The 17,028-nt window shown below is 46.5% G+C and overlaps 1 protein-coding gene across 1 annotated transcript; it reads right to left on the bottom strand.

The window, feature by feature from the left end:
- Positions 1 to 119: 119 nt before the first annotated feature.
- brca2 (BRCA2 DNA repair associated) lies at positions 120 to 17,028 on the bottom strand. The gene is made up of 27 exons (XM_088428285.1): positions 16,910 to 17,028; positions 16,659 to 16,763; positions 15,866 to 16,093; positions 15,277 to 15,328; positions 15,153 to 15,205; positions 14,850 to 14,878; positions 14,649 to 14,766; positions 14,521 to 14,576; positions 14,345 to 14,435; positions 13,078 to 13,569; positions 7,147 to 12,450; positions 6,952 to 7,050; positions 6,323 to 6,392; positions 5,751 to 6,076; positions 5,501 to 5,685; positions 5,075 to 5,262; positions 4,767 to 4,937; positions 4,103 to 4,418; positions 3,768 to 3,923; positions 3,345 to 3,492; positions 2,975 to 3,084; positions 2,213 to 2,414; positions 1,979 to 2,145; positions 1,740 to 1,878; positions 1,405 to 1,661; positions 755 to 883; positions 120 to 566 (listed from the first exon to the last, which is right to left on the bottom strand). Exons 2-27 carry the CDS (start codon positions 16,690 to 16,692, stop codon positions 195 to 197), a joined length of 9,492 nt encoding a protein of 3,163 aa, XP_088284411.1. The 5' UTR covers positions 16,693 to 16,763; positions 16,910 to 17,028; the 3' UTR covers positions 120 to 194.

The raw sequence follows: 17,028 nt of genomic DNA, 5'->3' as shown, positions 1-17,028 counted from the left end.
TAAAAAAAAATGGTAATTGGTCATATTTTTTTTACGTTCGCCTGGAACGCTTTAACACTGTATCACAAGTACAGTATAACAGGATTTTCTACTTCCAGTAATGCAGCAGAAGACATGAGACATGTATGAACATTTATTACAAATGGCATCTACAACAGCAATATGCCTTCAGTTAAACTTTTTTTTTTTTGCGGTTACAGTGCATTGTCACATAACACCTGTGTATCAATCATAGCGAGCTCATGGTCATCCACCCAGTCTACCTCCTCCTTTTTCTCAGGTGGGCTCGCAGGTACAGGCGCCAGGGTGGGGTTGCGTTCAGTTTTTAAAGGGCGGGGCGTGCTGGTTCTCCGTGGAGGCTTGAAGGTCTTTCTGACAAAGGGCGAAGCGGCCAGGCCCGGGGGGACAAACAGAGGCGGAGGGGACATCGCGCGGGAGAGGAAGTCCACGGCTCGCTTCTTCTTCAAGCTTCTCGGGTCCGATGGCGACGCGTTGGATGGAGGATGAAAGTTCCTGCTCAGTGGAGTGAAGCAGCCAAGGTTTCGGATTGGCTGCTGAGGTGTTGTCTGCCAAGGGAAACATGATTTGGAAACAAATAACCGGAGATGGGAATTTTACATTTTTGCTGGTTCGTCATTTACGATACATGGACCCCAGTCCTCGATGTCGTTTTTGTAAATTCACCCAAAGTGTAATCATCAGTCTGTCGGCCAATTACTAACGGCACTTCCGCCACAAAAATAAAACCGCTTACATTTGTCCTTGTGTGTTGCAAAGGCGGAGTTTGAGGAGCCAGAGCTGGAGAGCAGACGGAACTCCTCACATCACACTTGAGCACCTGGGAAAGTTTGTCCTGGGCGTATACAATGAAGTTCTCTTCTGCCTAAAATACAACACACAAACAAACACACCCATCAAAAATGATGAAGACAACTACACAAAATGGCTGTGCACTACCATGTAATCCCAGAAGTGTTCAAATTTTGTCTTCAGGGGAACTAAGCTAGTTACGTATTTTCCAACCTACACGGAGTTAACTAGCAAAGAATAAAAACCTAACCTAGTCCACCTACTTCCATATCCTTCCTTCCAACCTACATACACATTAAAGCAGTCAGCCAACGCACCTACATAATCGTCTAACTGACCAAGTCATCCACCAGACCTACCCATCTTACTGGCAGCCTTATCAATAGGAGAGACTGGAGACAAAGAACGCAACCAGAGCCATCTCTTCATCTCACCTACACAATGAACAAAGCTGTCAAACGTCTTTACTCATCTTGGCCTCCAGACCACCTATCTAACCAAACTTCTTCCTTACTCATCTCAACCTACTTCTCCCTTGAGCCTCCAGTACAGCATTTGCTGTAACCTTAGAGATTGACGGGCATGACCGTGTACCCGAAGATGCTTCCTCAGCCGTTCCAAGCCTCTCTGTAGATGGCCTTCTTTGGGGTTGATGGAGAAAAGCGTGAGGTCTCCCGCGTAAACCACGGGGGTGGGCCGGGTGGACTGTCCCCTCAGCTGCAGGTTGCCGAGAGCCAGCGGAGCGCCGGCTTTCACCAGGTCCGTCAGGCCGGCCTCCAGCAGACTGCCGAAACAGCGCACCTTCACAAAGTTCACCTTGCTGTCCGCCAGGTAAAAAGCGGGACAAGGGCCTGAGGACAGCAGAGGAAAATACGAGATCTCGGCCGAACGATTCCCGACTGAAGTCGGTAAAGAAAAATCTTGCGGACCTTGTCCATCCACCACGCTGACGACGCATCCGGTCAGATCGACCTCGCCGCACGGAGGATCAAATTGCAGGTTTTGAAGAGCCTCAAAGTCGGTATTCTCTCTTGGTTGAAAACATGCTGAGAGCCATTCTGGAGAAGCCTGAATGGCGGGAAAAAACGGTTCAATATGCGAATGATAGCTCCAGTCTCCACCCGTCCGACGTTCCAGTTCAGCAGCTTAGTGAAAGAATGTTCCTCACCTGGAGCTCCTGAAATCGTGTTCTCCTGGTGGAGGTGAGCTGAAGCGCGGCAACGCGGCCACGCCTCTTCCTGTCCGACGTGGTCAGGTTGTAGACTTTGTATCGACGACCTTCTTTTAACAATTCCTGCAAGTCTGAGCACGGCCGCCAAACGCTCAACTGGTAAACTTCAAGAAAAAGCAACGTGAGTCAACCGCAAATACAAGTCATATAGGGGAAAAAATGGAGACTCACTGTCGCCAGCGGGGTTCAAAGAGTCAACCACGCAGAGCCTCCAGACGGGGGCGACGTCTCTCTCGGCGCAGCCGGCTTGGCCCTCGTCCGCATTTTTTTCGCTGGCGCGACGGCAGCGCTCCTGTATTTCCGCCTGCTTTTTGTCCATGAGCGAGCGGCTGTAAGCCCGCAGCGTCTCCAGCTGCTGCTCGCTCAGATGGGCCTGAAACCAGGAAGTCAAAGGTCAGGCCATAACGGTCGGCCTCGAAGTCGACCGACCCAACCGTGTCATTTACATACGCCATAGAACTGACCCATGTAAACATAACTAAGCTATTGTATTTTCCGCCCTCAAGTCAAATGAATCTAGAAACAGTTTTGAACCCAAGGAAAATTTTTGCCACAAATTGGGTTTTTTGATGTTTTTCATGTGTGATATTGAAGGAAAAGCATGCAAAAAACAAAAACAAAAGGAGGCTAAACTATTGTATGGATTGTCAAAACATGATGACATTCAATATGCCGTGCTCCAACACTTCTAAATGTCGGCAAATGGGAGGTTGAGAGCTACACCTTGTAGGTGTGAAATTTAGCCCATGTCAGGCTCATTTACTGCTCTTCAAAATCGAAAATATTGTTATTTTTGGTCATATTGAAGAGCCGATGTTTATTCATGCATTTCTTACGATTTTTGCAATAATCCTTTCAACGGCAAGTCGCAAATGGGGCGCAATAGGAATTTTTGGTCCCCATAAAGCTTCCCCATAAAATGGTATTTAGTACCTCAAGTCCAGCTAGGTCGTCTCCAACGGCCTCGTAGAGCTCCTGCCCGTCCCGCAGACCTCCAATATCTTGAAGACCCGCAGTCCGTCTTCTCAGCTGACGTTTTCTCTCTACGAACGACCACAGTTCTGTTTTTCCTTCATTAGCTTTGTTTAGGAAAAGTCGTCTTTTACAGTATAAAAGTTAAAATAATAGGCAGCAAATATCGGCAATTTAGCAAATTATTTTGGCAGATGTTTGAAGGGCCATAACCGGACGATTTAGTCGGTCAAGCGGGCATTAAATGAGTCAGGTGAGGCACGCGACTGTGATGGGTTCCCCAAAAGCGAGAAAGTGCCACCCTGCACGAACGGACGGCTGCAATTCGTACCGAGATCCTCCTGTTCATACTCTGCTTGAATCTTGGCATAGAGCGTCTCCATGGCCTTCTGCTTGCGGCCGCTGTGGCGGGCCTCCTCCTTCTCTTCGGCGCGGGTCGAGCGGAACACCACGCCGCCGTCAGACATCCTCTCCATCCACTCGAGGACAAAGCGTCAATAAATCAATCAGGAAAGTGCAAACCAGCGAAAGCCTCGGGTCATGAGGAATCAGCAGGTGTGCCGTGAGGAATTCTGTCATTTCACTGAATTCAGCCAAATTGTTTTATTTATCCCTTATGTTGAATGACAGTGGGTACATCCAATAATTAACATCCATTTGTGAATAAAACCATACAAGCTCATCATTTGAGTGGCTACACCTTTTGGTGGCTTTTGTTTAGTTTGCGAAAACGAAGCTTGCCAGAGATAAGTACCTGAACGGGGTAACTTCTCAGGACCACCATGTCCACGCATCCGACGGGCCCACCGTTACTGTACAGCGACGAAAGCGGAAGCAGAAACGGTCGAGGATCTCTGTAAAATCCCAGTTTGGTGTCCCATCGGGCAGGCCTGCTGCTGTTGGCAAAAACCTGAAATAGAAAAAACAAACAAAAACCTTTTACTAGCCACAATAGAGCAATTTCTGAGTGAACATTTTAGTAGGAACTGTAGGTACTAAGCCATTACTTTAGGTACTAAGTATAAAAGTAATTGATTACCTTATGTATTAAGTTATCAATTACCTTGAGCATGCACGTACATAGCGTACCTTCAACATGAGTGACGGGGGCGCCTCCAGCGGCGCGCATGCGTCCGGCGAGCCCACCAGCTGAGCGCCGTGGACGATGAGCTTCCCGCCTGCGCCCAGTCGACCCCGGCCAAGAAGCTGGCTCAAGGGTTCATCCAGCTGGGCTTTGACCGCGTACCAGCCATCGGTCAGCCACACCATCGCGCAGCCCTTTTCCGCCCCGCCTTGCGAGAGCACCCCGCAGACGCACAGCACCAGCGTCTTGGCCGCCGCGTCGTCCCTTTCCGTGATCTTTCTCAGAGCGGGCCTGCGGCTGCGGTCCACCTCCACATCGTATCTGAGACATACAGTACAAGATTTGATTGATGATTGCTGTGTCGGCTGTCTATTTTCCATTCATTATGGCACCTATGACAACCATGCGTGTTTACAGCTCGGACAATTTCAAGTTGTTTTGGTTATGTGGGAGAAAAGCTGGATTTAAACCTCCAACCTCGGAATTGTGAGGCAGAACAACTCGTAAAGACCAGCTAGACCATTTTGAGGAGGCAAAAGTATTTGAGACTCGAGCAAGCTGAGGTCTCCCATTAGTTTGTCAGAGTTTGGGCATGTATGCTCCGGAGCCAACTATGTGAGTGCGAGCAATTAAAAAGTGAGTTTCTCTAAGTCTCCAAGTCCTTGGCACCTGTACTTGAGCTGCAGTAGAACTCTGTCGGGCGTGAGGCAACGGCCTCCCAGCATCTCCGGGAAGGACCTCTCCATGGAAGCCAGCTTCCACACAATCCATCTGTAGTGATTGTACACCCACTCGTCACTAAGCAACTTGGGATCAACGCCGGGCGTGTCGCACAAGGCTCTGGCGGACAGAGATCACGTCCAGGTCATCACAAGTCCATTAGAAAAAAATAAACTTTTCAAGGGAACCCTTACAGTCAAGATCCCCCCCCCCCTCAAGGCCACTAAAGCTCGGGGCGAGAATTGCCGAGCACCCACCTATAAAAGTGCTCTTTGCCGGCCGCGCCGTCCCCGCCGGGAACGAGCCATCCACCGTCCGCAAGTTGAACTCCGCCTTCGTCCGCGAAGGCTTCCTTTTGAAAGAATAGCTCAAGTCGAAAGCGAAAATCCTCCGCCGTCTCGCTGGTGATCTTGCGCACGTGCCGATGCACTCCATATTCATACAGCTAGAAAAGAAAAGCAACAAGTGGCAAAGTTTAAACAAGCACAAAGCCGTGGGCAGCAATGAAGCCCCTGTTTTTTGAGATATTTACAGTACAAGAGCTCTGCTTTGCACCTTCAAGGGCAAGTTTGTCATTGTAGAAGATGTTTTGGTGGGTGGAGCCATGATAGTGCCATACTAAATTTCAGGTGACTGAGCCAAATGGGCTTTGGTGGCTGAATTTTAGAGATGTGAGGACTCACCTGCTTGAGTGTGTATTTGGCAGGGGGTCTCCGAGCCACGGCGTCAATTAAACGGATCCTGGCCGCTCCAGAGGTCTTAGCTCCAAACAAGCTGCCAGGCACAGGCCGCACAGTCTGCCGTTTCTTCTTCCTGATCCTCATGTCTTGCATATCTCGCGCCAGTTGGACCTTCTCCAGCGTCATCCCTTGTTGACGCAAGCAAAACAATATATCGTGTCTATTGTGTTGAGTGCAGATCCAAAATGTTTACCTGGACTCCAAGATGTGGTGGGAGGAGGTGGGCTTTGACCGGAGACGCGATTGGTCGCGCTTTGGTCGGAGGCGGTTGCGTGAGGGTCCTCGCTGATTTCGATTGTTGTTTTTGTGTTGCATCTGAAGAGTTTTGTGGAGCTCTGTTCCACGGCTGTTGTTTGTTTTTTGAAAGGAGGAACAAAGGCTGCGGGCGTTTTCGTATCGCTCCTCTTCAACGGCGCCTCGGTCTCCTTGAAAAACGGAGGAAGACAAGTCACGGCCTCCGTCGAGGTCTGCCGGTCCATCTTCAGTGACGCAGGAGCTTCTGTGTAACCCATGCCGTCCCTGTATGGAAAACAAGACGGGATTACAGTTTATGTGATGGAACCATAGGCTGGCAGGAGGGATGTCCCCATCCCCTGTCGTGATAGAAAATCGTGTCTGATCGCATTACCAGCTGATCCAATCAGGGGAAAACATCATACATTTTTTTGAAGCAGCAAAATAATCCAAAACAATGTCTTTAAAATTATGCAACATCACAACGTCGGACTCAGAATGCAATTAGGACATCACTTCCTGGAGGCTCACCTGTGAGGTCTGGTGATGATTGGGCTAAGCGAGACATCGTACTTGAACGCTGGCCTGTCCTTCATCAGACCTTATAGATCAACACACAATAAAAATCACATGAATACAAAATGTACATAGTGGGGACTCTCATGTTATTTAATCAACATTAACAGGGAGATATTTGCCAGCACAGATTGAACACTGTAAAGAAGAGTGAAAAATTACAATTATCGGTGAGTCGTCAAAATCGTTTCAATTGAAAGTATACCGCAGTGATACTTTTTCCGAATCCAAACTTGTCAATCGGTGTCCCAAGAGAGAAAGTGCTTACTGGACCTCAGAGGTGCTGCTGTGTGTTTATAACTATTAGAGCAGTCAAGGAATTCATTTGTTTTAAACTAATTAATGGGGAGTTGACATGAGCGACGAGGGGGTTGACGGCGGAAGTTCCAGGCGAACCGCCCGTCTGATGGACCGACGATTATAATTATTAGTGTGAAAAAATGGCGGTCCAGTTGACCACTGTCGAACCAGCAAAAAAAAAAAAAACGTTAAATTAGGATCCAAATTTAGCATAACATAACATTGATATACAAATATCAAAAATGAAAAAAAATAAATAAAAAAATAAATAAAGTAGGGCTTACCATTGGGAGAACATGTTAGCGGGCAGCACTTTGGTCTTCCCGCAATGTCCAAAGATCTGTCAAATTCGTCCAGTAGTCTTCTTTTGGAAGGGGGCTGTTCTAGAAGAATTGAGGCCATCATTTCAACAACAATGAATTCATGTGTCAAAGCGAAGATTAAAGAAGGTCCATGACGAATAGATCATTATTGTTTACCAGGCAATCCGGTGGCTTGCGCTGATCTTTTCCCATGCGTCCGTTCCTGGTCCTCTGGCTGCATGCTTTCTATCGTCATGGAATGTCCGGCCTGTCTCTCATCCTCCAGCAAAGCTTTGGTGCAGTCCAGCGCTTCCTGGGCCAGGAACAACAGCTGCGTTTCAGTGCAGTCAGTCAGGTTTAAAGACTGTAAGTTAACAATTGCAGGCTCTTCAGTCGTCCGATCCATTTCTCTGTCCGATGCATTGGAAAGCTTCTGTTGACGGAGATCGCCGTCTTCTTCTCTTAGGCATTCGCTTTGACCTTGACCAAGTCCAGAGATTGAAGGCACACTGAAGGAGGTTTTCTGTGAGTCTCTTCGGACACCTTCTTCGCGGCCAATGTCATCAAAAAGAGCTTGGGCTTTCTGGAGGGCCTCGGTGGAAACGGACACAGGCTTCCCACTGGCTGCGCTGAATCCAAAATTCCTCATTCTGCTCGCTTTTGCTGTGATTTTACCATCGGGTTCCTCGCTCAGGTGGTTACTTGCTTTGTTTGAAGACGCACATGACTGGAAGTCAGCGTCTTTGCTCGTGACACTTTCATCCAGCAGGGATTTTGCTCTTGCCATGGCACTGTCAGAAACAAGAACCTTTTTGCCACTGGCCATGCTAAATCCACAACTGTTGGATGTGGACGCATGTGGTACTTCTGTTGTGCCTTCAAGACCCACTTTGAAGGATTTTGCATTTTTGACATGAGCGGTCGAAGTAGAAGCTTCTCTGCCAACGGCCATTTGGAATCCAATGTTTCGTAGGCGATCCTGTTTGTCTGTTGGCAAACTTGTGTTTTGATGGAGCTTTGGCGTTTCACCTTCAATATCGCTGAAGAGAGATCTGGCTTTTGTCATTGCTTGATCAGAAACGCACATGCCCTTCCCACTGGCAGAGCAGAATCCGCTGCCGCTCAACTGAACATGAGACGTTTCGTCCTTGGCGGCAATGGTGTCTTTATGGTAATCATCCGCTTCCAGCATTCTTACGTAGGCTGAAGATGTCTTTTTTTGCCCCATAAACAACTGCTCTTTGCTTGTAGCGGTTCCTCGTTTCGCGTCATTAAGCTTCACAGCTGGACTCTGTGAAGATAGCCCAGGTTTTTGACTTTTGGCTGGATGTTCTTCGACTGAATCCCGATTATCTAGCAAGGACTTTGCTTTCCTAAGAGCGGCAGAAGAAACAGCGAGCCTTTTGCCCCCAGCTGTCTGGAATCCACCCGGTTGACGGTCGACACGTTCAACTCCGGAGAAGCTTCCGTGTTTTACCTTTGGGTCATGCTTGTGGTCTTCTTGAAAAAGATCTTTAGCTTTTGCCATGGCTGCTGCAGACACGGATAACTTGTTCCCACTAGCGGTAGAGAATCCACCACCGCACAGGTAAGAAAAACCAAAATCCAAAGATGGACTTCCATACTTTTCCTCATTGTTATGAGGTTGAATGTTTTTTATTTGACCGTTCATCTCCGCTGTCTTCACATCGGAAAAAGATGGACTTGCTTTTCCTGGTATTCCATCTTTACTGCCCAGCAAATGGTTTAAGATAGCGTCGGCTTCTCGCGTTGCCATGTTGGGTAAAGAGTTCTTCTTCTGTGTCACACCTGCGATTGTAAGACGACCATCCGACGTTTCTCTGCTTGAAGCATTTCCTTGTTTCGTTGCAGCTGGACTCGCCGAAGCGAAGTTAAGGTCACAATTGTCTTTTTCGCATCCAGCTGTCCGGTCGACACATTCAACACCAAAGGAGCTTCCGCGTTTCATATTTGAGCTCAGATCATCTCTGTGCTCTTCTTGGAAAAGATATTTGGCTTTTTTCATGGCTGCCGCAGACACGCGTACCTTCTTTCCACTGGCCATAGCAAATCCACTCACATTCGGTGAAGTCAAATTCAAAGATGGAGTCGCGCGCTTTTCTTCATCGTTATAATTTGGACAACTTTTGTTTTCCCTCTGATAATTTTGACCACCCATCTTCTCCACCATTGCAGCTTTTATTGTATTTTTATCCTTCAGACCAGAAACAGATGCGCTTTCTGAAGGGCGCTCAAGGTTGCTGTAAAATAACCCTGACTTCTTACTAGCAGATAGGAGCTCACGTTTTCTTGTTGATGGATAAAGATTTGGATGTTCCTTCATTTCATCGCCATTATCAAGCAAGAATTTTGCTTTCTTGAGAGCAGCTGATGAAACAGTGACTCGTTTGCCTCCAGCGGTCTGGAATCCGCCCGGCTGACGCTCTACATGTTTGAGTGACGAGGAGCTACCGTGTTTCGTCTCCGCGGATGGATTATCTCCGTGGTTTTCTTGCAAAAGATGTTTGGCTTTTTTCAAGGCTGCCGCAGACACGCTTACTTTCTTCCCACTGGCTGTAGCAAATCCACTGACATTCAGCGAAGAAGCAAAATTCAAAGATGGAGTTGCACGCTTTTCAGCATTGTTATAATTTTGTACATTTTTATTTTCTACCCGATAGTTTCGAGCATCCATGTTCTCCACCATGGCAGCTTTGAATGTTTTTACGTCCTTCCCACTAGAAATAGACAAAGTCTCTGAAGTGCGATCGAGATCGTCTGAAAACAACACAGACTTCTCATGTGCTGACGGGAGCTCACGTTTTCTTGCAGGTGGATTAAGGGCGGGATGTTCCTTGACTTCACCGCAATCATCAAGCAAGAATTTTGCTTTCTTGAGAGCAGCTGAAGAAACAGTGAGCGGTTTGCCTGCAGCGGTCTGGAACCCGCCCGGCTGTGGGTCGATACGTTTGAACGACGAGGAGTTGCCCTGTTTCCATTCTGCGCTGGGGTTATCTCCATGGTCTTCTTGCAAAAGATGTCTGGCTCTCGCCATGGCCACTGCAGATACAGGTACCTCTTTCCCACTGGCAGTACAAAATCCACCAGCAGTTGAGATAGAAAAATCCACCTCCAAAGATGGATTTGTGTTGTTCCCAGTGGTATGAGACGGTAGATTTTCATTTTCAACAGGATGTTTTCGACCAGCTATCATCTCCACGCCTGGACCAGAAACAGAAGGACTCTTTGGAGTGGAGCCGAGGTTGTCAAAGCGAGAGTTTGCTGAAAACGAATCAGACTTCCCGCTAGGTAATAGGAGGTCACTTCGCCTCGATGGTGGGAAAGGGGCTGGAGGTTCTTCAACTTGGTGACGATCATCCAACAAGGATCTTGCTTTCTTCAGAGCAGCAACGGAAACAGCAACTGGTTGGCCTCTTGCTGTCTGGAACCCGTTTGCCCGAAGCTCAAGATGTTTTTTTCCTGAGAAGTTTTCTTTGGCCTCAGCGGACACATCAATGGAGGAGACAAAGTTGGTGGATGTGGAAGAAGACGATGCCGCATCGGCAAAAGGCTCAATCCCCACGAGGTGTTGTTCACCACAATCTTTGAAAATAGCATTTGCTCTTCGCATGGCTCGGGGTGAAATGAAAACGCGTTTCCCACTGGCCATCTGAAAGCCATCTTGAGGTACGCATGAGATGTTGCCAGGAGTTTTTGCAGCACTTTGATTGGATTCAGATGAAAAAAAGTCTTGAGGTGCCTCTGTGGTAAAGCTATCAAAAAATGGAAGATCTTGTTGCCGGGTGTGTTCGTGCAGAACACGTTTACCCTTTTCAACACTTTGTTTGCGTGCTGGAGCTTCCTTCTCCAAATCCTCAGATAAATGTTTGGTTTTCTTCAGGCACTTTTTGTAAACTCTTGCGACGCTTTCTTCAGCGGTTTGAGAGCTTGGCACACTGGGTTCTTTGTTTCCTGTTTGATCACATGACATAGCGGTCATTTTCTCGTTTGCTTCAGCACAAAAACTGTCATCAAAATCGATCCCGGACAGCAATTCGTCAGGGTCCAGGTCTTTGTCTGCTTTGGCTGCCGGGACAGAATCCTCTTTAGCTGCTCGTTTGAACTTGACGGTGGAGAACTGCGTGAATTCAAACTGGCTGCCCTCTTCTTCCAGGACGGCGCACAACTCCTTCACATCAGCTTTCTGGGAGGCGGTCAGCTGGCAGTCGGGCCGCTCGCAGTTTTGGACCAATGGAGCGAGAGCTGATATTGCGGGAATATCCGTGGCGGTGTCCCTGTCGCATTCCAGACGTTGCTCACCCTGACATGAGATTGTGTTCATGTTCTCAGGACTTTTTGCAGCATTCTGAACTTGTTGGACGGATGAAGACAAAACTTGACACGGCTCCTTTAAGTCGAATGCCAAATGATTCTCTTTTGGACACAATGAGTTGTTCTTGGAAACTCTTAGAGGACCGTTCTGGACAGACGAAAACCTTGTGGAGATTTGCTCTTTGGCGTCAGGAATGCGTCTGCTGCCATCCTCACGGCGGCGCGTCTCTGTGGTAGTTCTTCCGGGGCTTTCTTTTGCATTTTCAACATGTTTAATGGACCAAGAGAAGCTTTGTGGCGCATCCTTTGTCTCTCCGCTATTTTCGTGACTATCTTTCCACAGACACTTTTCAGAAACACTTCCTCTACAACTCGCAGCAGGAGCCCACGATGTGGAAAGTCCCTTATCACCGATGCTTTTGAAGGGTCGCTGCCGACCGTCGTTTTCCTCAAAAAGCCGTTTGGCTTTCTTCAGGTTAGCTGCGGATACTTGGATGTTCTTGTTGGAAGCCGTTTTGAAACCTGATACTACAGCTCCAGTGTCTTGCGTCCTTTCACCCTTTTTGGACTGAACGGAAAGCAAAGTTGGCGTCGAGTCTTTTAAACTCCCTTGCGGCGGCGCCGATGTTTCCTTAGCATCCTCGTATGTTTCAAGGGGAACCTCTCCCAAAGAAATTCGACTCGGAGACTCTGAAGTCCGTTGGTGATTTGGTTGGCGTTTCTCGCCGCAGGACACGGTCAATTGCGAGACGCCGGCACTGGTGGACAGAAAGCCGCTGTCGCTTCCCGTTTCCTCGTCGGAGGACTCGTCCAGAGCCGTTTTACGATAAAGCTCTCCTTGACTTTTGGCCTTCAGTCGAGCAACTTTCAACGCAGTCAGGCAAGCTGATGGAGAGAATCCCAGAGGAGGCGGAAGATGCGGTGGCGGCGGACTGGCTTTTGGTGGCGCGCCCGGATAGGACATTTGACTGAAGTCTCGCGCAAACGCTCGGCAAAGCTGCGACATGTCACCCAAATCCTGCGTGTTGGCTCCGGGCAAAGAAGGCGGATTTTCTTCTGGGACTTCGTCCCTTTGGTGAAGCTCCTCTTTACCATCGCCGATGTTGCAAAGGTCTGCTTTATCATTGGCGTTTGGCGTCTGCGTACACTCTGAAATCACGTGCAAAAAAAATGGTCACAGCTATTTGTAGCATGACATTTCCATCTATGTGTGGGGAAAACTAAGAAAAAAATGACTGTAATTGCCAGTCTAGTGAATGTGCTCGAAACTTTTTTTTAATCCTTTTCCTTGCCATGCAGTCTTTTTCCCTATGAATACCAAAGTTGCGCGGCAAGCATCTTACACCAATTAGATGATTGTGTGTATATACTGTAAGCCAAAACAGCTCCACTCTTAAGTGAATAAGAAGGAGATATCGGCCAATAAAAAGGGGGCCACTTTTGACATTTGCATTTTTTTGTGCTTTTTCTGTCGGTTGTAAAAAGGAAAACAACGTGTCGAAATCTCATTTCATTGTTTTTGACAAATTTTTTCTCTGTAAAATGAGCGTTTTCACCAAGTGGTCTCCTCCTATTGGCTCGTATCCATAGAAAATGACATTGATTAACGGCCAACTTGAGAAAATGCCCTGTTTTTGAATAAAGTGACGGAAACTAAAAATATTGATTTGAAATCCGATTCATCAAGAAAATAAGTCAGCCGACTATTCAACTATTAAAACAAGAGGCTAGTTGCGACCTTAATTCTATCGATAACAAAGGTGTTTCCCCACATACCTTGGAATGTGTTGATCTTGGAGAGCTTCGCCTTATCAATGGTGTAAATAAACTTGGTCCTTCTCTTGACAAATCCAGCACAATTCAAAGATGCTCTGACCGAATCACACGCTTGCTTTGTAGATTTATATTCCTGTTGCGCAGCAACAGCGGCGGCCGGAATATCCGCTGAACTCAACGGCGACCGCTGTGCAAGTCCCGAGTCTCCATTTCCCCCCGGACGTTTTACGCATAGCTCTTGACTAGGTTCTACTTGTTCCTTGCTCACAGGCTCGGACTCCATGGGGATATCCAAAGGGTCGCCGCGGTCTTCTTCTCGCCTCCCTCCTGTTGTGTCGTTCTTGGTCTTCCTGATTACTGAAGCGCCGTTACCCAAAAACAAGGACGGGCTGTTTTCGGGGCAGCGGGGGTCACTGGCCGGCGGACCGTCTCGGAGCTGCCGTCCCAAGATGCTGGACGTTGGATGAGAGGGGACCTCTGGAGAATCGGCATCTGTTGATTGGAGATGGACTGATCAACAATCGACTGCGGCTGCTGTACATGTGGAATGTCTGGTTTCATTTTCTACAATGCATTGATGGAGAATTTTTTGTATGAAATATGTCCCGTTTTGACAAAATTTCGCTTTGTGTTAACCGACAATTCAAAGTGAACCAAACCGGGAGCGTTAAAAGCAAAGTGTATCTCGAAAAGTGATTTTTCTTCTGGACTGTTCTGGGCTGCACCGTTCAGTTCATGGTGGTAACCGCTGGTCTTTACCTTCTGTTTTTCTAGAGTTTGTTCTTTTTTCGGTGGGCGGGGGGTTGTCACACACCATAGCCCCCACGCGGCTATTAACAGGCTATTAACACCGAAAACAAAACACACTGAAAATAACAATGACCACTGCAGTCCTGCAAAATTATGATTTCTATTCTATCTTGTTTTATCACCATTTTACTTCTATATTGTTTATTTATCCTTTGACTGAAAATAATGCTGAAATATCCTCAGCTAAGACGAGCTGCTGTTAGCTGTAATCGGCACTGAAATAGGTACCGTTAGGTAATTATTCTAAGTTTGGCTATGGATATAAAAACGCACATCTGTGTGCCAAAACTTGGCTTAAGTGGCTGACAGATCTTCCTCGAAAGGTGTCGGAAAAAAAAAGTTATTGGACGCACTCGTACTTTTGGCCGTCATTATTGGGAAAAAAAAGTGTGTCCTCTATTTAAGGATTTACAGTAAGTCACAAGTCAAGAGAATACGGCAAGTGCTTGACTAATACCTTTCAGAAGCAAAAGCGGGTCATTGCTTTGCGGCGGCGCCTCCGCCTGTTTGAATTCGTTGGACAGCGAAGGGAAGAGCTCGCGAACCAGCTGACAACCACAAAAAGCACAAACAAAGCCGTCTAAGTTGCGTTACATCACCGGGCGATCCATCGTAAGCGTGAAAAGAACTCACCACGGCACTCTGGTCCACAGAAAAGGTGACGGCGCTGGGGCTCGCCTCCGTTTTGGCTGCGGGTCGACAGAGGAGCTCGCAAAGTTTGCCGGGTCGAACGGGAACGTTCGAAAAAAATGCTTGCTTACATAAAGTGAGGGTGGAAGGCAAAGCCGGCGGCGTGTTGAGCGAACTGGTCCACGAGACGTCGGGGTGAACGTCGGCGCCCAGGCTTTCCGAGATGTGCTGGGTGGAACTGGCCGGCGTCTTCCAAAGCCGCGCGCGCAAAAATGTCACTTTCGTCGCATGAAAGCCTCACCTTTACATACTGCACGAAGAAATGAACGTACTGGAGACGCTTGTGGCGTGTGAAGCAGATCTGAAGACAAAAACAAATTAAATCATTGAAAAAGGACATTTAGCTTAAACAGCACATCAAAAAATGGCTAAATAATGGGAAAAAAATACACTGAAATAATCAAATCATAAAGAAAATACAAGTAAAAACTGTCAAAATACAATCAAAGGTGAATTGTGGTAAAACAGCAAAAACTACTACAAATTTAAAGAGTATATCAATTATTGATCAATTTCAAATCATATTTAATTCATTTAAAAACAGAAATATTAATTGAAATAAAAGTTTCATTTACCGAAAAAGCTGGGAGTGCGTGGACGTGCACAGGCCGAATTTGAAGGCGGGACTCTGTGTGATGACATCATAAGCTTTTCTGCACACGTCATTGAAATCCACAGCAAAAGCGTCGATTGACTTACGTGTCTTTGGCAAGGCCAAACAAAGGCGGACTCCTGGCGCCCCTTTCCTTTTCTGAACCAGGGAAAAGATTATTTTTAAACAATTAGCGAAAAAAGCTTTGCAGAGGTGCAGTGTTGTTGGATGCACAAATTTGCTTGAGTGAAAACATGAAACCCGAATCCCATCTTGAAAACCGACTTTAAAACGGCATTTGCTTGATAGCGCCATTTGAAAGGCCAACAATCAAAACCCTAATTTGAAACCCTACCCCTCTCTAAAAGCACTAATGTTAAACCCTAACTAAATGACACTTTCAAGATTGAAATTAGGGTTTCAAATTAGGTTTCAAATTGCTGTTTGCGGTCCTGACTCGAACCCATTATTTGAAACCCTAATCCCGTCTCAAATCCCCAACATTTTCACACTCGTGTACAGTCGTTCCTGGTCGTCCTGATCCTGTGTGAAAAGTCAAAACCCGATTCCATCATGAAACCCTATCCTCTGTGTGAAATTTTGAATTTTGAAATTTTGAAACCCTAAAACTTTAAAACTATAGTGCTGCCTTGAGTATGAGTGAGAGAGGATTTCAGATGTTGGACATGTCCTGACCTTGTTGGTCCTGAACGTTCGGGGACGCAACGTTACTCCGTCCGAACGCTCGAGGTGTTGAAAAGGTTTGTGCATCGCTGGCGGCGGCATTTTTCCGCAAAGGCGTCTTGAAGTTGGCCTCTTGGTTGGGACAAAGTTCTTGATCGTCTGAATCCGAGAGAATTTCTCCCTTTGAGGACGCTCGCGCGCTCAACACCTGGAACCAGTCGGGTTCAACATGTCCCAGTTCTGTCGTGAAAAGAAGAAGACTAAGGTTGTAAAAAAAAACAAGCTATTATTAAAAATACAAAAAGTATGTCGAAATTGTATAAGATCTTGTATAAAAGTTTGCGATGTGTAGATTTGTTACAGCCCCCGGGACTCGCAATACTAAAAAACTATGTTTGGAGTCCCAAAAATTGTGCAATAAAAAGGACACATTAAGTCTAACTGCGTTTACAAGACGAGTGCAAAAATCAACAACAAATACTGAAAAATGGCACAGTAAAATTCACTTAATAGAATGAACTTACATGTAACCTTCGTCATCATCTTCTTCATATTGCAACCACTGATATAACAGTCCATTTTGGTTTAAAAAAAAAAAAAAGTCCTCTTTTCACTTTGAGTGCTTGTTTGTTTAGCTTCAACATGTCTGTTTCGTTCCTCTTCTCGATCTTCCAAAGTGATTTGTTTTAGTTTTTGACTTTCTGGCTCAAGTAAGTGGACTTTGTATTAACTGAGTTATTTATCAGAGAATACGTTTAGAGAAAAGTTGTTTATTTTTCTTTGAGTGTGTGTTTGTTTTTGTTACCTTTCCAAATGTCTTCTGTCAAATAGTCGTACATGTTTGGTGATGGGAAGGAAAGCACTCCCCGACACTTAAACGGTCCCGAATATGTGGCCCGGTTCGGCACACCTGCGAAGGGACGTTAGTCATAAAATAAAACGAGGTCATGTAAAAACACGATCCTTCAGTTCATTTACATTCGGAAAATTTGTTGACGATGCTTATTCGAACGTTTAGGCTCGCTATTAAGATTATAAAATGAGCTGATTACTTACCATAACGGCTCGAGATAAACTTTCAGAAAAACACAAAAATTCACATAGTGTCAAGCTTTAAGAGCAAAAACAGGCTGAATTTGCCAGAGATGTATCTAATATTAGAGTTGGCCTATCAT

This window comes from Hippichthys cyanospilos, chromosome 11 (genome assembly GCF_059441005.1).
Source record: "Hippichthys cyanospilos isolate Australia breed blue-spotted pipefish chromosome 11, RoL_Hcya_1.0, whole genome shotgun sequence".
Lineage (NCBI taxonomy): Eukaryota > Metazoa > Chordata > Actinopteri > Syngnathiformes > Syngnathidae > Hippichthys > Hippichthys cyanospilos.
This window is presented reverse-complemented; position numbering and strand designations above follow the sequence as displayed.